The 22,346-nt window shown below is 50.6% G+C and overlaps 1 protein-coding gene across 2 annotated transcripts; it reads right to left on the reverse strand.

Moving 5' to 3' along the window:
* Window positions 1-1,073: 1,073 nt before the first annotated feature.
* IPO13 (importin 13) lies at window positions 1,074-22,188 on the reverse strand (the record flags this gene model as incomplete). Of its 2 annotated transcripts, XM_080921684.1 has the most annotated exons (20): window positions 21,490-22,188; window positions 19,027-19,763; window positions 12,973-13,113; window positions 12,705-12,846; window positions 12,432-12,598; window positions 12,137-12,257; window positions 11,903-12,050; window positions 11,334-11,515; window positions 11,230-11,256; window positions 10,916-11,050; window positions 10,612-10,755; window positions 9,114-9,194; window positions 8,569-8,706; window positions 8,296-8,392; window positions 5,497-5,549; window positions 3,356-3,422; window positions 3,213-3,271; window positions 3,007-3,096; window positions 2,550-2,731; window positions 1,074-2,461 (listed from the first exon to the last, which is right to left on the reverse strand). In XM_080921684.1, the coding sequence occupies exons 1-20, from the start codon at window positions 21,571-21,573 to the stop codon at window positions 2,365-2,367; spliced, it is 2,892 nt and encodes a 963-aa protein (XP_080777810.1). In that variant the 5' UTR covers window positions 21,574-22,188. The 2 variants fall into 2 exon arrangements, with proteins under 2 accessions (XP_080777810.1, XP_080777811.1); XM_080921685.1 differs by lacking the exon at window positions 1,074-2,461 and having other exon boundaries at window positions 2,583-2,651.
* Window positions 22,189-22,346: the final 158 nt, after the last annotated feature.

The following is a 22,346-nucleotide window of genomic DNA, read 5'->3' on the forward strand; positions in this document are numbered from 1 at the left end:
GGACCATCGGAAGTACCGCAAAGCCTTGTGGGTGTTGTGGTTCTACTGGCTAGGGCATCCTCCCGGGTACCACCAGGCCAGCCTGCTAGTGCCCTCTTGGACATCATTTCTAATCAATGTAAGCAGGCCCCGATCTGCTGATCACATTTAAACGTTTGTGTATGTATGTGTGTGTAGGCACGCATGTACGTGAGTATGTGCATAAAGTGAGAGCAGAGATCCTTGAACAGCTAACTCAGGTCTTCAGGCTTGGCTACAACCTCCCTAATCCACCAAGCCATCTCACAGCCCCCATAATTTGAGTCAGGGTCTTGCTGTGTAACCGAAGCTGGATCTCTCAATACTGTATAATTCCAAACTCAGGCCCACTGCTTGGGTTTGAATATTTTGGGGTAGGTACTTACTGCCAGGCATCACAGAATGTCTCTATCCCCTTTACCTTGTCTGCTAGAGGATTGTCTCACAACTAACTTTACAGAATAGTCTCTGTTGCCCTCAGTTTGTCAACCAAACGCTGAGCCTTTTCTAAGTTCACCAGGCACATTATAAGGAGCAAGAATTATCCTAGATAATTCTTAATAGATAAGGAAACAAAACTATGTCTGCTGGTTTCAGAAACTGGGCTTTAGCGCCCACATTTATTCTCTCTCCCCACCCCCTAGGGACTGAACCTGGGCCCTCATGTATGGTAGTCAAGGGCTCTATGACTGAGCTACATCCCCAGCCCCACCCCACATCTTCCCATGCTACTTTTTGTCATGAGGGGGCATGGGAGAGGAAAACGTCTCTTAACATGATGTAGTAGGGAAAAAGAACTGAAACCATGTGGAGCATCTCTGCATCCTCCAGGAGAGTTGAGAAACCAGGACTGTAAGGAATGGGACTGATGGGGCTGGAGACATGGTTCAGTGGCTAAGAACACTTGCTGTTCTTGCAGTGGACAGGTTCAGCTACCAGCAACCACATGGTGGCTCATAACCATATGTAACTCCAGTTTAGTGGATCCTTCCTCCTAATATCGACAGGTAACTACACTCACGTGGTGCACAGATATAAACTCAGCCATACACACATATATATAACTGTTTAATTGGGACTGAGGAGTGGGTAATGAGGGGTAAATGATGAAGTGGGAGACACTGGCGCTACTAGTTGGCTCAGGAAGACAATGGATGGAAAAGAATGAAAGACAGAATTAATCCAAAAGCTGGGGAACAAACAGAGAATGGGAAGCAGTTACCGTGGATTCAGATGTTATGGATGGGAGTTGGGAGAGCTCAGCTCAGCTCTTCTGATTTTACTCAAGGGTAACCAGAAGGGCAGAGCAGTCAACTATGGCTGAGAGAAAATAAAGGAGTCCAGCCACCGGGCGCTATCCGTGGTCCTGACGGGCTGAGACTATCTGCATTAAAGGTCCTAAGAGGGAGAGCTAGGGATACACAGGCAGTATTAGGTAATCCTTATTTTTCCTTTAAGAGCTGAAAGGCCTTCCAGCTGCTCTCACCCCACCTTAATTTCTACAGACCCCTTGACCATGTGCAGGTTCAGGTGCTCTAAAACACCTTATGGGTGCAGGTGATGCACTGGTTACAGCCCAGCTCTCTGTCTCCTTGAAATACACTCAACATAAATGAACATAAATAAAAATTAAATACCATACCACACATCCATCCTGGAAATCTAATCTCCAGTCTACTTCTACCCAATCCTCAAGTGGACCCCAAAGGCACATATTCTCATCAGAAATGCAACTTCCTCCACACAGCCTTCCCTCACCCGTTCTCTGCTGAGCACAGTAGCTATGAATGAGGCCGGCCTTTGTTTGGCTTAGAACCAGGGACCGAGTCTTCAGAGTTGCTGATTAAATGTATGCATGAATCTAACAGGAGTGTATATGGGTTGCTGATGCTGCTGTTCTGTAGCCTCTCACCCTGGGAGCAAGAACAGGAAATATTGGTTCCAGGTTAGGCATCTTGAATGGTGGCACACACTATGACCTAGGTGTCCCTACCATTCTTGCTTGGTTTGTTTGTTTGGTTTTGGTTTTTTTGAGACAAGTTCTCATTATTCAGCTCTGGACATCGTAGAACTCACAGTGTAGACCAGGCTGGCCTTGAATTTACACAAGTTCGCTGGCTTTTGCCTCCCGAGGGCTGGGATTAAAGGCATTTGCTAGTACACCCTATGTCCCCACCATTCTAAGCCAAGGCCTGGCTTCCGGCATCCTTCCATTCTTCCGTCAGACCTGGGTCCACGTAGGCAATGGAGGACGGAGAAAGAAGGCAGAGGCAGCAGTAAGAGTCCAGGTTTACTCTTTGGGAACAGGAAGGGGTAAGAAGGGGTGAGGCAGGACACACGTGTCCCTCAGTAGTCAGCTGTGTAGTCTGTGCCATGTAGCCCCCGGCACAGCAGTGTAAATTCCTTCACCATCTCCTTCACCCGTCTCTTGTTCACTCGCTCACTGGAGAAGGGAAGGGAGAGCATATTAGCCTTATCTACCAACACCATCAAACCCTATCCCAGCTCAGGCCGGTGCCAGCTCTGCTCACCGAAGTATCTGCTGGCTGAAGGTGTCCTTCTGCTCAGGGCTGAGACGGGCGGATGGGAAACCAGGTGGCTGCAGAGCCTCCTTGATCCACATGCTCAGGAGGCTGAAGCAGTGTTTGTTCAGAGCGAACAGGATATCGGCAAAACAGTCCATGAGGCTACGGGAGGCCTGGCCCCCGATGGCCTGAGGGAGAGGGGGGTTCTCAGTGCACCAGAGCCTGTCTCCTCTATAGCAAGGAGGCTTAGCCATATCACAGGCTCTCTGGGACACATCCACAGCCAAGCTGTGTACGTGAGCACCATCTTCTAAGAGCCAGCAGATCTTCACAACGTTCAGACATTTAATCATGGGAGAAACAATCAGAGAGCTTAGAAAACCAAAGATTCAGCACCCCCACCCACACACAGTACCAGCTGCCTCAGTGGAGGTCTCACACCCAACCACTTACTCCAGCTCACCTCCAGCACTGCTATGAGCAGCATACGGCCATCTTCCTGTACCACGTTCCCCACAGGTTCTATTTCCCCACACCGAGGCAGCAGCTCAGTCTGCAGGTGAGAAGCCTGTCAGACCCGGCTCCTTCCCCTCTCCCTGAGGACAAGATCTACACACCACACCCCTACCCTCTGTACTGGGGGGAGTCAAGGGTCAGCATGGGACTCACAAAGAAGCCACAGGAGGCCTTGACAGTAGGTGCCTCAGGGAACTTGAGGGCCAGCACAGCTGTGGGAGAGGTGAAGGTAAGTCAGGCAGAGCCTAGTGACACAGGGGAACCCCAGGCCTTCCTTTCCACTTGGCCCCACTTACCACACTGGAACACAGCTTTGACATCCAATCGTTCACACTGGAACAAATCTGGCTTCCGTTTCAAAGCCTGCAGGAGGTGGAGCTGGTAAGCCCAGCCCCAGCCAGCTCCAAGGATCATCCCCCCACTCACCTGCCACCCAAGCTCCTAACTTTAGGCATCACAGGTACAGGATATGCCACCCAGATCTCTGGGGAACCCACATGACCCCAGAATTCAGTCAAGTGAGGAGCTGCACAGGGATGCTGAATGTACAGGTAGGTTATATCTGAATGCATAGGTATGAGTGTTTAGGTCCCAATCACTCCCTAAGCAATCAGCTTCCCCTCTCCCCTCCCAAAGGTTTCAGGTAGCCAGTATTGTCTATGTCTTGAATCACAGAAGTGGAGCCTCTTGGGTGTGTGGAAGGGTAGCAGGAAGAAGAGTTAGCAGACATGAAGACCCAGCCCAGCATCCCCACTCCCACACCCGTCCTCTTCTCCCAGCTCCTCTTCAGGAAGAGAAAATGTAGACGAGGAGATCTGGTTCCCTCATCCCTTCTTTCCTCTAGGATGCTCTCTGTCCAGGGCCTTCTCAGACATCCCCCATCCTAGGAGCCAGTGCTGCCATCAGGGTAGCAGATGGATGGGGGCAGATGGCCTGCCCCAAGTGCTACCAGACATGGTTGGCACATCCTTGAGTCACAGGAGACGTTCGGCACAACTCCAGCAGTCCTTAAACACTGCCCCCCCAGCACACATCACATAGACCCTTCCAACCCCTCATGAACCCACTTGAATACCCCCATGTTTATATAAGTGCAAATACCCCTACATATACCCCAACTTGAAACTCTACTTACACACCCGTTATACCTTCACATGCGCTCTTCTGAATTTACAGCATACTTTCATTACCATTACACACCCAACCCTCATACATCCCAAACCATCCACATACAAACAGTCCTCTCCCACAAGTACACCATCCCAACATACCCACGAATACACCGAGACACCCCACACACAAACTCATCCAGGGCCAGAACACCATCATTCTTCACTCCTTTCCCCACATCTCCACACACTGAAGGCTCCAGCAGAGCAAGAGCCATACCCACTGCACGTGCTCACACTCTATCAGTCACAGCATTACTACACATTCAGTGGAGGCCTGTGGAAGTAAGCAGAAAGATACCCACTAACTCCAACTCACAGACCCCTCCTTGTCCACAGGGACTCTCTCACACAGAACCCATTACATTAACCTCCACACAGCCATAGCCTGATGCACATCTGCCAAGCCATGTTCACTCAATGTTGGCATGCCAACAACTCACAACACATTCTTCTTCTCATTGAAAACTCACCTCTCCAGCTCAAACACACAGACTGCCAACACATATCCATATTCAAAGGCCATCAATTGTCTAACATATCACATATCAGCATACATACAATGTAGAGGACACCCTCATCACACGTCACATCAAATTCACACCAATCTCAGCGTCCAGCACAATGCACATCCTGCTTACACCAGATGACTTCTGTTTCCTTCCAAAACCAAACTCCAAACATACAAAATAAGGTCAACACACTTGAGAGCACATTCCAGACACAAACACATCCTATCAAGGTCTCACAGTGGCGCCTAGACCCCACCTCCAGCAGCACAATCTCTCCACCAGATGCACTCTGGACTGCACAGTGCACATTCACCTTGAACTCTGCTCTTTAGAGGTGCTCCCAGCCTACCTCTTAGAAGCAAGCTGGGAGCACTCAGGCAGGCAGTCCCCGGCGGGAGCACGGAGGACAATGAAGCCCAGGCCCTTCAACTTGAACCCTACTCTTGACAGTTCTGGGTAAGCTGGCCACACAGGAACTATTGGGTACAGTCGCCACCCCCTCCCCTCTCCTTCCCTCCCTTCAGGATCAGCCTCCCTCTGGTCTTTGTAGGTGACTGAGCTAGTTGAGGCAAAGGGGCACTAAAGGGGAATGTTGGGTTGTCAACTTCCACGGAAACAGATGAAGAAACTCTATTCAACTGAACAGAAAAAAAAAATTTGTCAACAGAAAGCTAAAAATAGGCTTAAATTGAATTTCAACATAAGAGAAAGAGAGAGAGAGAGAACAGAACGTGAATGAATAAAACTAAAACACACCTGTGCCAGGAGTTGCATAAATGAATCAACAATATCAGGATGATCCCTGGGCCCTAAAATATAATAAAGATGGAACTTAAGAAAAAATTATACAAACAGCAACTCAACCTCATATAGTTATGTGGGACTGAGGGCCTGCGGAGACAGCATGGGGCACATGAGCAGCAGGAAGCAAGATAAAGAAACAGAACATACAAAAACCATGAACTGGGAGAAGCCCAACAGAAAGAGACGGCAAAGTGAAGGACGGGCCTGCCCCAGCTCCCCCAGGGCCTTCCACTTACTCCCCGTTCCACCTCAAGCCAGTCCCCGCAGTGATCTCTTGGGGCTCAAACAATTCTAGATTCCATAGAGCTTAGGGAACAGTCTGCACACTCTTATGTGGCTCTGATTGGCTGGGGTAGCCCTACACTGTTATTTGGCATATACTTCTCTATCACAACCATCTGGTGGAGGGCACAGCTGGCTGTAGGTTGGCCCATGGCACTTCATTTTGAAGCTTGGCTGAAGGCCCTGGAAAGTCCAGGGCATGAGATCTTGAGTAAGTGTCCCTTTCAGTTTGATGGCTTTAGGGCTTAGTCTGGCTAAGATAAGAATTTTGTTTGCTTAATCTAAAGTACTCTTATTTGGGCAGGGCAGGACCCTGGGTGCTACAAGGCTGCCCAGTCCACAGGGCCAGGGGAATGAACTGCATCATCAGGCCATGATAGAGTCCCATCCCAGCCAAGTCCCACCACATGGCACAGACCTGGGAGACAGCCAAACTCAGGGCTGAGGACAGCTCCCAGTATCTGGACATACCAAAAGGGGAGAACAGTCATTGTGTCCCCCATGAATGACCCAGCGGGAAGGCAAAGGCTTGAGGAAGATTGAACCTAGAATAGCAAAACAGGTACTGGGCCTCTGCTATCCAACAAGACAACCAACAACTCTGACAAATAACAATGTTGGCCATCCTTGCCTCAGCTTTGACCAGTCCTGGGTAAGAGCAAGGCATGCGCCTGCTGCTCCTGCTCCTCCACTCTCAGCAGGATGTAGTAGAAAGGCACCTGCCTGAGACACTCAGTAGCCGTGTGATCTTGTGTAAGCCACAGGTGTTCTGTCTTCCCGCCTGTGACACATAACCTCTCCTTTGCCTCCTTCCCCAGGCTACTAGGAGCCCTAGCCTGAGGCTGATCCTCTATCTCTGAAATCTGTGCTACTCAGGTCCTGGAAAGGTCTGATTGCCATATTAGAACAGTGTTCCCACTGTTAGAACAGTGCGGTCAGTGTGCAGTTCCCTTCCTGCTTTCGCCAGATTAAGTGTGGAAGAAAGGTTCTGGGGGGCAGGGAGCCCTTCCTTGATTCAACAGTGTCTGAGACTGGCCTCTTCCTGGACACAGGGAATATAGTGGAGAACTGTAGCAGAAGAGATGCAATCCTGACCCTAGAGGGTTCAGTCCATGAAGAGAGACAGACATGGAGGTTATTGATTCCGTGGCCTGTGCTTTATCAGCAGTGTAACTATGGTGGAGGTTTTGCACATAGCTACAAGTGCCCAGTTCTATCTGAGTCACTTGTCTGAGGAGCAATGCCCGCCTTCTGTCTCGGGCATGAACCAGTGAGGGTTCACCCAGTCAGGGGCACAGACATTCCACTTGCAGAAGCAATGCAGAGTTCAAACAGGGCATGGTAAGGAGAGTCAGAGTGGCTGGATTCTCTCATCAGGAGAGAACTTTAGGACACTCTAGGTGGTCCTGTGGGAATGTGACAATAACCTGAGGGCGATGGGCTGAGAGGGTTTTAGCCAGAGAGGAAATGGGATCGTTTAGTGTTTTATGAAGTGCATCATGACTGCTGGATGCTGGATGGGTTGGAGAGAGGAACGCTTGTGCGTGGAGGAGTTTATGGAGGTAAGTGAGGCAGAGCCGAAACTGAGAAAGGGCTTGAGAGGGGAAGGAGGAGTGGACGCTCTGAGCGATGAACAAGACCCAAGATCACTGGGATTCATCCAGAAAGGGGGCACAAGGAGTAGGAGAGGTGGAGTGGAGGACAGTCGCACTTTGGGTCTACTCCATGGCCCACAAGGGACCAGACACTAACCATATGAGATGCATACACTCTGGGCTCCAGCGGACTTTGAGGACTGCTTGGCCTCAAAGCTCAAATCCAGGCTAGGCTCATGGGGCTGACAGAGTAGCATTGCTTCTGAGCTAGGTTAGAACCCAGGTTAGACGGGAAGCCTGAAGGCCAGTTTCCAACTCTCTCAGGTACAAGGCCATAGACAGAGAGACTGGGACCACCCCTGAAGGCACTTTGGGCTCAGAAAGGACTAAACTTTAACATGAAAAGAGGACTTGAGTACTTCATATGCAAAAGCCCAAGCCAGGACCCACAGAGCCGGAGTCCCTGAACTGGTGTGGAAACAAGGCTCAGGCGAAGGGATGTGACTTGCTCAAGGTCACACAACTAGTTTGGTGGTTATGCCTTAGATTCTAAATCTACCTGGTTTCAAAGCCCATGCTCCTCCAACTTCTTATTCTATCCCAAAGGCAGTGAGCCAGACTAGTGCCCCAAGTCGCTCAGCTGAGCCCAGGTTCCCCGTATCCAGGCTGGCCTGGAACGCAGGAAGACTGTAAGACACCACTCACCATTTACCCCACTTCAACCTAAAGTGGCAACTACTTATGGGTAACAACTGTGCTGTGCTTCATCCCCCAAGTTTCCCATCAAGTCCCACATGTGGCCAGGGTAGCGAGAACAGAGTGGAGTAGCTTTGGCTCCCCAGTGGGAGAAGCAGAGACCCTGCTGGGCACTTACCTTGCTGGAAGAGAGCCAGTGTGACAGAATTCACCAGCAGGAAGAGGGCCTCTATTGGGGGAAAGTGGGCAGGCTCATGGGCAAAGATGTGGACCAGCTATAACAAAGCAGGGGATGCTGGTCAGCTGAGGTCCGCCTCACCAGGACAGATCAACATCCCTGGAACACAGGTGGGGACCCCAGCCATGGCAGCCATCTGACACACTCCCACCCAGGACAGGTCTCTAACAAGATGACATCCAGAGCACTTACTGCCCAAAGCACATGGCTTACCTGTCGAGTGAGGTCAAGAGCAGAGGCCTGGGGAACAGTGCTGTACATCCGACCCAGCATCTCACAGAGTTGTGGCACCATGGGAGCAAAGTCATCCAGCAGTGTCTTAACAGACTTCTCAAAGATGGCACACACTGCCTAAGCAAGAAAGCAAGGAGACCCTTGTCAGCGGGTCATGGGAGGGAGGCCTAAGAAAGAAACCTTACCCAGAAGTCTGGCCAAGCCCTGCAAACCTGCTACTGACTTTGCTACCATTTCTTCTCAGAGGACTGTAAGAGAATCAGAATCTCAACTCAGGGACCAAAGCCAGGTCTCTAACACTACAAAAGACATCTGTGACTTGGCCTATGGTCACTATCCTTTGACCAAGCACTTCTGTGATACTGGAGCACTAATGCTCAGGGAAGGGAGTGTGCCTTCCCAGAAGACACTAGTTCCTGTCAGTGTTGAGGCTTTCCCTTTTTGTTCTCTCCAGTGCAGGGAGCAGCAAGAAAGCAATCCCTTTGGGCAAAATCGGCCGGGGAGCAGAGAGGATCGGGGCTCACCTCCACCACCTGGGCATCATTCAGCCACTTGCTCAGCACCTTCTGGATGAGCTGAAAGACCTGCTGCAGCACAACCACCACCTAAGGACACAGGGAGGAGTGAGACGCCGCTGCCACACACCTGCCACCCGGGGGCCTGGCAGGAGGCAGGACACAAGAGCTCAACCCATCACCCTTGACTGCACACTGAAGATTTGGGACATAGGACCCCTGGGGCAAGAAATGGTGTGCTGAACCCCCCCAACAATGACAGAAAAGAGTATCGGACTGTAGGTCATTTCAGAGGAAGACTCAGAACTATACAGCAGAGACATCCTTAGCTCTTGATAAAATTGTGACAGCTTTGCAAACAAAACAAAAAGGAAATTACTCTATCCATTTCTGCTCAGAAAAACAAAGCAATGGGCTAGCCCCTGAGGAGGAGGTGCTGTCTCACCAAATATGCATGGGGTAGGAGCCCCACGGGACGTGTAGATACGGGCAGCTTATGGCAGAGCAGAGAGCAGGCTGAGGTCCTGGGAGATAGGGAGGGCAGGACAATTACTGCCATAGAAGAAAAGGGGGTTCTGTGGGACCATGGTGGCCCAGACTTGGCCTAGAGCCCAAGTGGTAACTGAGGCTAAGATGTGGAGCTGAGCTGAGGCCAGGGTCTCCCTGGCTTCTTTTTTACAGGAGGCAGCCTGGGGCATGTGAGGTCAATGGCTAATGCAGTCCCTGGTATTTGTAGAGAACTTTGCTGTCTGTCAACCTATCTCACTCAAGTTTCTTCTGCTCCAACAATCCTGCAGTGAGCAGCTGCAGACCTCAGTGGCCACAGTTTGAGAGGTCACCTCAAGGGCTAGGGAGGTGGATTGGTCGCAGAGTCTAGCATGTCCAGGACCCTAGGGCCAATCTCTAACACCACAAAAACAAGACTATCAAATGACAACGCCTTTGATCCTAGCACTGAGGAGGCAAAGGCAGGAGAATATCAGAGCTCAAGGCCGTCCTTCCTTATTTAGCAAGTTCCAGGACAGCCAGGGCTGTTTATCAAGACCCTGTCTCAAAAGAAAAACAAAAAAGCAAAGAGGTCAGCCCAAATCTGCCAAGTTATCACAGTGCTTTTCACTTCGCTCTGCAAGGATCTCCATACACTTCATCTCAATGGGGGCAACTTTAAGGCAAGAACTACTACATGTGGACCCAGGAGCATCCGGAGTGCCTGCAGGGACAGTGAATGAGGAAGGAGACACTAAAGAGAGGGGTTGAATATGAGCTCATAATATCAGTGGCACCAAAGGATCATGTCAGTGCCCCCTGGGGGTGGGGGCAAATAAACCTCAATGACATCACCCCCACTGGGCCGAGGACAGAGAAAACATTGTCCACAGGATAAGTGAAGCAATGACATGACCACATAGAAGGGAGAAGGTCAAAGGACGAAGCAATGTGGGGTCAGAAGCAATGCTAACATTCAAGACATTGCTACAAGGAAAGGAGCAAAGACAATGCCACCTACCGGGTTGGGTCCCTGTGGCACTGGCAGCTTCCGGAGCTCAGGGCCTTCGTGATCATCCTCATGATGACTAACGTCCAGTGTGGTAAAGAGGTTGGAAAGAAGCCCCAAGATGTGGACAATGGCCAGCTTGTTGGAGGGATTAGGCTATGGGGAGAATCGAATCAAGCTCCAGATCTTCCAGGCCCAGCCTAGGGGCCAGTCACTCAACACTCAACCTGAGTAACAATTCCAACATCCCCACTCCTATGCCGACAGAGAAGCCCCTGGGTCCCAGCATTGCCACAGGTCCCCAGAGCTCACTCACTATCTCTTCTGCCAGCTTCTCCAGTTGTTGGATGTAGGGAGAGATAAGCGAGTGCAGGTTCTTCAGGATCTCCTCCACCTGCAGGGCCGACAGCAGGAAGCCCAGTGCCTGCATCAGCCACATGCACTGGCTTGTCTGTGGGGACAGAAAACAAGGACAGTCCATCTTGACTACATCTTGTGAGTAGAAAGGAGAATGATCTTCTTAGGAAGGATTGTAAGGACAAGCGTAAGTGGGGAGGAGAAGGCAGAAGGCAGCATCTGGGGGTGAGCGATTCCCCACCCCAAACCCAAGGAGACCCTAGAGACTCTTACCTTGTGTATCTGCTTCATCAGCACATCCTGGGGGTGGAGAATAACATATCAGTGTGGAAAGAGGCACTATGAGGCCCCGCCCTGCCCAGGGACCCCCTGTATACCTGGGAGACAGCTACAATGTTGGCAGCATAGGGAGGCAGGTCATACTTGCACTCTCGGCAGATTTTTTTGAGGGTCGACACAGACGAGACAGACAGCTCAGGATTGCCTAGAGCATGCAGCACAAGGGGCAGAACGCTGTTGATCATGACGGGGTGGTCAGCCAGCCATTCAGACAGAGCTCCTAGGGGAAAGAGGAAAGAAAAGGCTTGCTGAGGTAGGTAAGACTTGAGGAATGACTAAATTACAGCTCCAGTACACCCAGAGTGCTTGGAGGACAGTGTGGGCATGAAGGTATTGATGAGCTTCTGAAAAGCAGAAAGAGATTACTCAACAGAGGCCCAGCACTGCTGCTCCACTGAAGGACAGCATATTAGCAACACTGAGATGAAGCTCAGTGCACTGCAGAAAAGATCCCAGCACTTGCTAGACAGTTAGTTGGCTGCAATGCTGACTGTGTTGGGAGGGAGATATATCTTTCTCAGTTTGAACAGGACCCAGCAGGTCTGCCATGCTTAGAGATAGGTGCTGTAGCTCTGAGATGTTGTCATGGAAGTATGCCAGGCCTCACCGATGGTGAACATGACAGTATCTGCCAGTTGCACATTGCTGATGCTGATCCGTGGGATGAGGCCAATAAGCCCAGGTACCACGTCAGAGTAGTTGACATCGATGGTCTCTGCAATGGACTGGAAGCCATAGAGCAGGGCTTCTGTGTGCTGGGGAAAGAGAATGCCACTGGCTTGACTTAAGACAAGGGTGCAGCAAGTTAGGGAGGGCAGAGGGGATCAGGTTTGGGTGGTACCTGCCAGGAGTAGGGCTCCTCTGAGCTGGTGAGCAAACGGCCCAGCTTGTCATAGAGGTTGCTAAGCAGCTCAGCCCCCAGCATCTCATAGACATACATGAGTGTGTCTGAGATGTCCACCCTGAAAAGCAGAAGAAGGCCTTTTATGCCACCTGGATCTTTACTGTAAGCTAGGAGCCTATGCAAGGACCCTCATGACCCTGCAAAATTGCCTAGAGGTTAGAGAAAGGAACCCTAGAAGTCAGGAAGCCAGGCTTCTTCCCTTACTTCATTGGGGTTGGCCTGCTGCCATCACCTGTAGATTCGGAACTGCTCCTTTTCATCTGAGGACCAGAATCCATATTCCTCATCAGAAGGGAACTGGGCCTTGTGCAGAAGCACATCCACCAGCTGGAAGTAGACTGGCCGGTACACCTGCTGGTACACAGCCTGCTTCTCCGCCTCAAAGGACAAAATGTCATCCTGAAAGAGCCAGGGAAGACCGTTAGCCGCCTCATCAGCAGCCACAGAAGCCCGTGAGCCACCTTCCTTCATGAAGGCCCAGCCCGACTGATGGTCACAGACATACCTGCAGCGTGTACCAGAAGGTGAGAGTGAGGGAGCTGGTGGTCTCGTTGACGGGATAGTGGCCAGGGATGCCTGTGCAGAACATGATCATGTTGACAAGTGCCAGGAAGCTCTGCCAGTGTTCTACTTGGTCTAGCAAGGCCCTGTGGGGTGGAGGTGAGGAGCAGAGGCAGAGAGTTAGTTCACTGTACCTCTTCAATGAGGGTCCATAACTTGAACTTTTCTTTGATAGGCTCTGCCATCCCACCAGCAGCTTCCCTACTCCCTACCGAGAGTGGTTCTCGCCTAGGGCCACAGCAATGCGGCAGATGCCATGGGAGGTCTCCATGTCCCCATTCTGCACTGCCTGCCGCAGTTGTTCCTGCAGTCCCAGCACCAGCGGAATCAGTTTCAGGAGTGTGTTCACGTACCTAGAGGCATGAGGTAAGGTGATCCATCAGAGATGTCTGCCCAGCCCCGCCAGCTCTGAGAGAAGGCAATCTCCCCACCTTCCACCAAAGCCTTCCTATCAAAAAAGAGGCCAAGGCTGCTTTGATGCTGCTCATGCTGAGAACATTAGGTCAGAGATCTTCAGGAGAGCTCTGGGCAGGAAGCATAAGAAAGTCCAAGTTATAGTTTGAAGCATCTCTGGTAGAGCTGGAAGTTGATGCTGGCATGGGTTAATGTTTGGAGGGAATCAGGACCAAGTAAATTATTTCCTGTATATGACAGTGACATGAATTTTGGAGACCCAGAGGCTAGATTGTTATAAGTTGAAAAATATCCTAAGAAGACATGTTGAAGGGTTGGGGAGATAGCTCATGTCGTACAATCATGAATATAGGAGTTTAATCTCCAGAACCCATGTCAAAAAAGCTGGCACATATGTGATGCCAGTACTGGAGAGACAAACAGGAGGATTCCAAGGGCTTACTGACCTGCCAGACTAGCCTACTTTGTAAGCTCCAGCCAATAAAAGATCCAGTCTCAAAAAATAAAGTAGACAGCTCCTTAGGAACAACACAAAGGCTGTTGTGCACGTGTGCAAACAGATGTTGGCATCTTATCCCCCTGTACCTGAAAACATGGCAGCGACACTTGGAAAAAGTATCACTGCAGATAAAAGTATACTAGAAGTGTGCTCCTAATCCAATATGACTCATGTCCTTACAAGACAGCCGTGATGGCAGAGACATCATGGGACCATGCCAAGTGTAGAGAAAGGTAAACACTCAAGCTGTGCAGCTGCAAGCCAAGTAATGCAAAAGCTGCCAGCAAACCAAAGCCAAGAAGAGGCTGGGAAGAAGTCTTCTAAGGTTGCAGAGGGAGCACAGTCCGACTAGCACCTCCGCTTCAGACTTCTAGCTTCCATAACTGTATGGCAACTTCTGTCATTCAGAGACACCTGTTTGTGGTACTTTGTTACTGCAGCCCCAAGAAAGGAACATAACGTCAGGGGACACTGGACAAGGGTATCCATGTCAGGACCACTGTTAAAGAGGACTTTGGAAGGTAGTGACAGCTCATCAGGGCACCAGCTCCCACTGGCTGCCACCAAGTCCTAACTTGAGCATCTGGTGGCAGCAAGATGGAAGTGAACTAGAAGAATTTAGAGCCAATGGGTAAGACAGACAGAACATAAATGACTGGCTGAGTACAGAGGACAAGTCTCTGGGTTCACTGAGACGTGGAGAAGGCAGACAGGAACAGGAGCACTTTGACAAGAGATGAAGCTCAGCATTAGGCAAAGGGTTCAAATAGGAGTGTTCCAGAAGATTAGGACATAAGACCCTGATGCCTAGTCAGAGTGATACAAGACTCGGATTGGGGAACTGTCAGTCGGTAGCTGAAGATACAGGAGTCAGTAAGAGCTGACCAGGAGGAAAGTATGGAGTGACAAAAAATGTAATATCCAGGTCAATCCTGAAGCACAAGGACAGGCAGAGAAAGCCAGGACACAAAGGGGACGGAGAACAGGGTAACTCTAACCACTCTGTGGGGACAGAACCAAGCAGAGGAAGCTATGCTCTAAGAGATGATCAGATGTTTGGGACTTCTCTGATGTCTAGCAGTGTCACTGTAGCAATTTATGTACCTGGGCAGAAAAGTAGGCTGAGGGTCCATGTTACCTGGATTTTCCCTAAGCAAGTTGCTAGGTAACACCATCTAGACATAGTGAAAAGATGAAAGGACATAAAGAGGAAGGCTGATTTCCTTCTCCACAACCCATTCTAGATTCTGCTGGCAAAAGCTATCTATACCAGGATACCTACCCCCAGTTCAGAGACAGCCCTAGGGGGTGTCGCCTGGAGACAGCTGGGATGGCTTCAGTCCCAGGATCCTGACACAGGCTGCACCACTAGACAATGGGTACCTTCAGGGCAGGCTCAAGCACAAAGAGTCAGGGGGCAGGGCCAAGGCTATGTATGACCCATAAGCTCCCTAGCAGTTGAGATGGAGGCTAACTCCACAGCATCCCCACTATCTTCCAAGGTATCCAGCATGGTTCTCAGGATGTTTTGAGTCTCAAATAGAATAGATCAAGAACGACATAACCTTGAAGGGCTCAGAGGATTGCCCGAGGTCAAACAGCAACTTAGACACAGATCAGATTGAGAAACTCTTGAACCACTATAGATCTGTTTCCCTTTCAAGGCCAAATACAATTTCCTTCAGAGGATCTGTGCAGATCTGTTTGTATCTCCAGTCCTTATTATGATGGGAGCCACAACACCCCATCCAGTTCACTTTCCCTTCCCCCCAGTTCCCCATGAGAAGTTATCCTGGCATTAAAAATGTATTTCAAAAGATGAGCACAGTGGTGTACACCTTTAATCCCAACACTTGGGAGACAGAGGCAAGAAGATATGAATTCCAGGCCAGCCTAGTCTGTGGAGTTGACTTCCAGGACAGCCAGGGCTACACAGAGAAACCGTGTCTTGAAAAACAAACAACAAACAAAAAGTCTACTCCAAGGGTAAAAGTCAAAAGAGAGAGCCAGGAAGCAGGAGCAAGTACAGGGGAACAGAAAGAAAGATACTTGAGTGTATGCTCTGCTGGAGGGAAGGCTAATACCAGGACACCAGGAAAGATAGAGACTAGATCAGCCAGGGTAATTACTGAATGTCACTTTCTTAAGCCAAATATAGCAAGCTAGATTGGACAGAGCAGAACCTCAGTGCCAACTCCTGGCTTGTTGTAGCCCACCCATAGGGAAACTGCCTGTGTAGATTTCCTGCCACACATGCTTGAGAGCTCTGAGCAAACAAAATAAGACTAAGGCCTTGAAGGGTAGACTTGCTAAGGAAGCCTGGGAGGATGACTTTCACAGTTAAGGCAGGTCTAAGAGACCTGGCTCTAGATGGTCAGCTCCTGCAGCTGGAGCAGTTGAGATGTCTTGGCTGCCGCTCACACTGAGCTCAGCTCAGACCTACAATTAGAGCTCTGGGAGCAGAGCTGAGAAAATGGGAAGAGTTGCTAAGCAACCAAGGGGCTGCAACCAATGGGCGCCCAGAAGGCTATGGGTTCCTGTACTGGCCCCTTGCTTGCTCATTCGTTCAGAAGAGAAGGGGCATCAATTACTTGCTAAAACCGTTGAGACAGGCTGGGTGGGTAAACTTTGGGTGTATCCAAGGATACCTGACATCACCCTGGTACTTACCCTGATAATTCTCCTTAGCCACTACCTAGGCCCACCTAGCACTTGAGCTTCATGCTGCCACAAGAGCCCCAACATGAGACTTGTTATCTACCCTATGTTAGGGAGCCAGCATCTTACTAACAGTATCTTACTAACTGTTCTTGCAAAGATAATAGCCAATATTAACAAACACAAGTGATATTATAAAGAACCAGTCAACCACACTCAATACCAAAACATGTTTTCAACCAACACCTTTTTGCTCTTTTTCCTTTTTAGTAATGGGTTTGAACCTAGGGCTTGTACAAGTTCAGCAAGCACTACTACTCAGCCTTGATATCCACAGCCCTTTAAAGTGTTACAAATCAGCAATTAACCATATTACATGTGTGTGTGTGTGTGTGTGTGTGTGTGTGTGTTTGTAGGAGTTCTTAATTGCTTAAAGCAAACAGCTTTAGTCAGCTTAATAGTAACTGTCTGTTTTTCTCCTAAAGAAAAACCAGTTAGCATTAAACTTATCACAAATGGTAGAGGACAAAATCAATATACAGTCCCTAGCTTAAAGCATGTGGTGTAGCACATGTGTACTAATGGGAGCTGCTGATCTCCCTCCCGCCCTGAGTAATGACCATAAGAGAGCTGGCATTACTCAAGGAACTGAAGCCTTCTTTTCTGAACACCAAGGGCGGCCTGTACGTATCATCCTATTCCAAGCACTACAATTACCCTGTGTGTTTTGTATGATTGCCTCCATTTTTGCTTAGAAGTGGTTCACCCAAAGTCTCACAGTTAGTAAACAAACCGAGACTCAACTCAGACGTGACTATTGACAAGGGCTGAGCCAATAGCCACTCCTCCACAGCTTTCAGCTGTTTCCCTCTCTACCTAGGATTCCCAAAACCTTTCTCTCAAGTACTGGGGTCAGGTTTCCAGTCTTGTTCTTTCCAGGACAACTTAAACCCCCCCAAAATCTCAACAGACCATTTTCTCTGTATAAAATCCTTCTGGAACTTTATACTGGCTTTAGGAAGGAAATTAAAAGAGAAAAAAAATCAGGTTGGAGAGATGCTGGCTCAGTGGTTAAGAGCACTGGCTGCTCTTCCAGAGATCCTGAGTTCAATTCCCAGCAGCCACATGGTGGCTCACAACCATCTGTAAAGGGATCTGATGCACTTTTCTGGTGTCTGAAGACAGCAACAGTGTACTCACATACATAAAGTAAATAAATATATCTTAAAAAAACAAACACTTATCTAAAAGAAAAATTTTCAAGCTTAGCTGACAAGGTCCTACATGGTTTGAACCTGGTTCTCCTTCAACGCTGGCCTTTAAGCCCTACCTAATAATTTATACGCCACCACTAATTCGTATCTTTCACCTTGCTTGGGCACTTTCTTCTGTCTGGGATGTCCTCCCCTAACCCATCAACTGCACCTGACTAGCTCTCACTCTCTCTCTCTCTCTCACAGCCTTCCAAGTGTGGCTCGGTTGTCTCTTCCGAGCCTTGTCAGTCTGAACCTCGGACTGAGTTAAGTGCCTTCACTGGGTTCCTAGAGTCTCTGCTCTCCACTGGTGCTGAGCAGTGGTGGGTTGCAGTTGCCCAGTCACGTGCTCACCAGATTGTGAGCAGCTGACATGAGGGGTTCAAACCTTCACCTGTGTGCTTCCAGAGCTCAGCATGGGGCCGGCTGCACAGATCCTTGATGGCTGCTTGGCAAACGCACACTTCACTAATTCCACCTTCTTTCTGGTCTTTGAATGTTGGGGTTTTGTACCTGAAGCTAGAAGCCATCCTGCTCACCCAATCTCCTGTACCTCCAGCTCTCCATCATCAGGCAAATCCCATTTTTCATCCACTGAAAAGCTGGTGGCTACTCTACTTCCTGGGCACAATGAGATCAAAATGATGAGTCCCCTGGCCTTGCAGGTGAGTGGCTGATGAGGAGATGCACCGGGACGTATAAAGGAGTCACATTACAGGCTTGGGAGGAAAGCCAGGAATCTCACTTAAGAGCTCTGGGTTGACACAGTAGAGACCAAGAATTGGTCTTAAGAATCCTTGGGAGCTTCTCCATGCAAGTGAGATGAGACTTAAGTTGAAGAGGTGATGTGTCAGGCACCTGTTCAGAGGCTGGGACGGAGCAGGGCTGTACAGGAGCACAGGACGTCAGGAGAGTGACGTGAGATGAAGCTGAGGCGTGTGCCTTGTGTTGGAAGCATCTTTATGAGTTACACTGAGGATTTTGAACTTTCAACACAGAGGAGAGCCACTGGTCAGAAAGTAAAGATTAAAGCCCCATTTTCAGAAAGTCATTCTGACTGTTGGACTGTTGTACATGGGGTGGGGGAAGCAGAGGACTGTCAAGAGAGCTCTGCTAAAATCTGGGGAAAAGAGATGGTGACAGCTGGGATTAGGGTGGTGGTAGCAGAAACTGAAAATAATACATCTGCAGTATGGCTGGGAGCAGGACACCAAGGACTTAGTGACTGGCTGAGGGAAAGAGAACAGGCAAATGGTTTAACGGTCTACCAGATAACTAACTGAGTTGTTTAATGTCTGCCTCGGTTTCTCGACCATGAGGACAGAGACCGTGTCTTGCCTGCACCCTTGCTTTTATATCCATAGGATGAAGCATCTGACATCCTATTAATGTTTATGGGATGGATGGGGCTGTCTCTGGGAAGCTGGAGAGTAGTAACTCACCTTTGGGCATCAGGCTGGGAGATGGCATTGACAATGGCCTCCACGCTGCTGTCAAAGAGCTCCGAGTCCTGCAGAGCAGCGAAGGCCGCCTGAATGAGCGCCTCACAGTCCTGCAGGGGTACCTCCAGCTGCACCCAGCTGGAGAAGCACTTGAGCACCTTCTGACGCACACAGCTGGGCGAGCTGGGCTGTTGTAGCAGTTGCTCCAGCAATGGGAAGACAGCTCCACACTCCACAGCCAGGCTGGCCCGTACCAGACCTTTGCGGTACTGGGGCAAGCGGCTGGTCTGAAACTCCTCGGGCAGTACTGTCAGCAACTCTAGCAGGGCCAGACAACGGCCCTGGCTATCCACCGGCGAGTCCTCAGCCTGGAAGAGCCGAACCATATCTGCCACAGCACATGGCCAAGCATCAGGCATCATGCTGAGAGCCAGTGAGGCCAGCGCCACACACAGCCGAGTCAGCACAATCTTGGAGCCACTGGCAAAGCGGGTGATCTGGGTGAAGAGCTGTGCCTTTAGGCTTTCATACTGGTCAGTGGGGATGTCACTCCAGTATCGAGAGATCTTGATGTGCAGGGCACTGGCCCCAAAGTACTGGATCTCAGGCACCTTGTCTGGCTGTAGTAGCTGCCAGCTGAAATGCCAGGCCTGTGGAGAGACCTGGGCCTGCATCAGCCACTTCTGAGCCAGGTTCTTGTTCTCAATATTGGGGTCGTAGTAGAGCTGGTGCAGCGCCTGCAGGACAGCACAGGACTGAGCAGGTGCTGGCTACTCTGGATCCTGCCAGAGCCCAGAACAGAGGGTGTGACTTCATCCTGAAAGATGCTGCCTCTCCCTGACTTGGGGGGGAGAAGGAGTGAGCAGGAAGGGAGATCTCAGGGCTTGGCTAACCTTTGGAAAGCCTGAATCTTGCCCATGATCTATCATATTCTCTTCTTATGGGTTCTGAGAGGGACTTTCAGCAGGAAAGCAGAAAAAGTGGGGGCTGGGCTCTTCGAATAGGGAGGTGTATAAGGGCAAGGCCTAGGAGGAAGGAATGGCTCCACAGGGATAAAGGTAAACTGGAGACAAGCACAGAACAGCCTGAAGGGGCCTGGCCCTTCTAGATACAGCTCCTCCCACTGATTCCAACAAGCAAACTCCATTTGTTCCCCCAGGATCATCCGGAGGTCACTCCGGAGGCTGGCACTAAAGCCAGTGTGAAATCAGAGAAGGACCGCTTCAGGCCAGGTAGCCCTGGAACTGATACACTGGAAGGGTGGAAAGGGAACATCTTCAGCGAGTACAAGTAAGCCTCCAATCAGATGATTCAGAGGTCTTGGCCAGAAGCAGCACAAGCAAGTGCCTACCCAGGAGCTGTCAGCAGCAGAATCCCCAGGGCCCAACTCCAGTGAGACTTCATGCAGAGAGAAAACAATGGCTCATCTCCCTGGCAGCACATGAAACCATGTGCCACCATGCCAACACTGCCCGGCCCCAAGAACCAGGTTCCCTAAATGGACTCCATCCAACTAGGTTTAACCAAATCTGTACACCCCCACCCCCAAAGCCAGTTATAGCTACTGTCCTATGTTCGGCCACTCCAGGGTGCAAAAGGAGACAGGAAACAGAAACAGAAGAGATGCGTTCTCAACGTTTGTTAGGCAAACAAGCCTCAAGAACAGCAATGTGTTTCTGTGACTGTCCCTTGCAACCCAGCAAGGTATCCCTATCTCTCCTCATCCCTGGTAGTCTGAGCGCATCCTTGCATTCCAGGCTGCTGGGAGAATAGAATTAAAAAAAAAAAAAAAAAATGGCCTGGGCAATGGAGAGGTATGGAAGGTGGCCATGGAAGAAAGCCATGTGGGCAGGTAAGGAAGGAAGGGCCCTGTAAAGTTGCCAGTGGAGCCTAGCCCCTTGGAACCAGCACAAAGCAAGAGAGCCAGACACACTCCCAGCTGCCCGAGACTGGTTTGAGTTCCATCCAATAAGGAAAAGACCCCTTTCTGAAGATGAATGAAAACATAACTCAGATGGTTTTAGTTCCAGCTATCTTTGTGAGCCGTTGACTGATAAAAGTGAGTCAGGTCCAGGATGGTTCACCATTATGGCTTCTAAGGTGGGGGTGGGGGTGGCAGGTGTTGTGAGTTCCTGGTTTCCTCCAGAACTCCTGCTTTTCTCCTGGAGTTGGACAGGAGCCAATTTATTATAAGTCGAAGCCCCTCAGCACCCTAAAGGGAATGATCTAAGATCCTAGAGTATCTATCCGAAAGGGGACCTGTGTCTACAGAAAGCCAAAAATAGCCAATTAGGCACTGCAACTCTGCTGCCCAAGCCGGCTGCCCGAGGGAGATGGTAAATACCAGGTGCTCTGGGGGCATCATCCCAGCGGGCACTGAGCCCAGGCCTGAGCTCTGGCATTAGTGTCAGTCCCCAGAACTTCTGCTCTGTCACTGGAGTGCCCACCCCAAGGCCCTCATACCTTCTCCACGTTCTCCACAGTGAAGTCCAAGGCTGGTGCTGCTCCAGCCCCTGCAGCCCCCAGCTGCTCCTCCCGCCGCTCCATCTTTGCTCCCTGCCTGGCAGGGAGGTGGACCCTGATCTCTCTCTTGCCCCAGCCCTTTGGCTGTCGGCCCCCTGCTAGACCCCGGCTTGAGTACCCAGGAAGCGATGGGATGAGGGGATGCCCAGGGCGGGCATGGCTGCCGAGGCCTGCCCACCTCGTTTGGGGGGAGGAGGGGGTTGCAGAGGTCAAAAGATGTGCTCTTCAAAGGGGACCCGCTGAGGCGGTTCCCAAAAGGGAGGTGTCAGTGAGGTGCTCCCAGACAAGGGTCCTAGTGGGAGGTCACGGCTCTGTCCCTTGAATCAAAAGTCAGAGGGGAGGGAGGCCTACAGGGGAAACAGAGGCCCTGGCCCGTGAGGGGTCACAGGATCAACGGCCTGTACCCATAAGACCCCAGTCTGGATGAGCTTCTAGATGCTATGAGGTCAGGGGGCTGAGAGATCACCCGGGAGAGAGCCCTTCGCGAGATACGGAGACGTCCAAGGAAGCACGGGGTTGCAGTTTCGTGAGTCTAGGGCAGAGTCGGTAGAGTTGGGGGGCTGAGCTAGGTCCCTCTGTTCTCCTGGCCCGCGATATGTTCACCTCCCGGCTTTGGCCCCGCTATGGTCGCTGCCTCCGCCCCAGTGACTGACAGACAGGCCGGCCCGGCCGGGACGGGGCGGGGACCTCAGCAAGACGCGGGCTGTCCCGAGCGCCTGTCCCCAGTACCACCAACTCAGGCCCCCACCCACGCCTGTCTTGGCCCGGCACGGCTAAGAACATCCAGGCACGGCGCG

Source organism: Micromys minutus (assembly GCF_963924665.1).
Source record: "Micromys minutus genome assembly, chromosome: 9".
Classification (NCBI taxonomy): domain Eukaryota; kingdom Metazoa; phylum Chordata; class Mammalia; order Rodentia; family Muridae; genus Micromys; species Micromys minutus.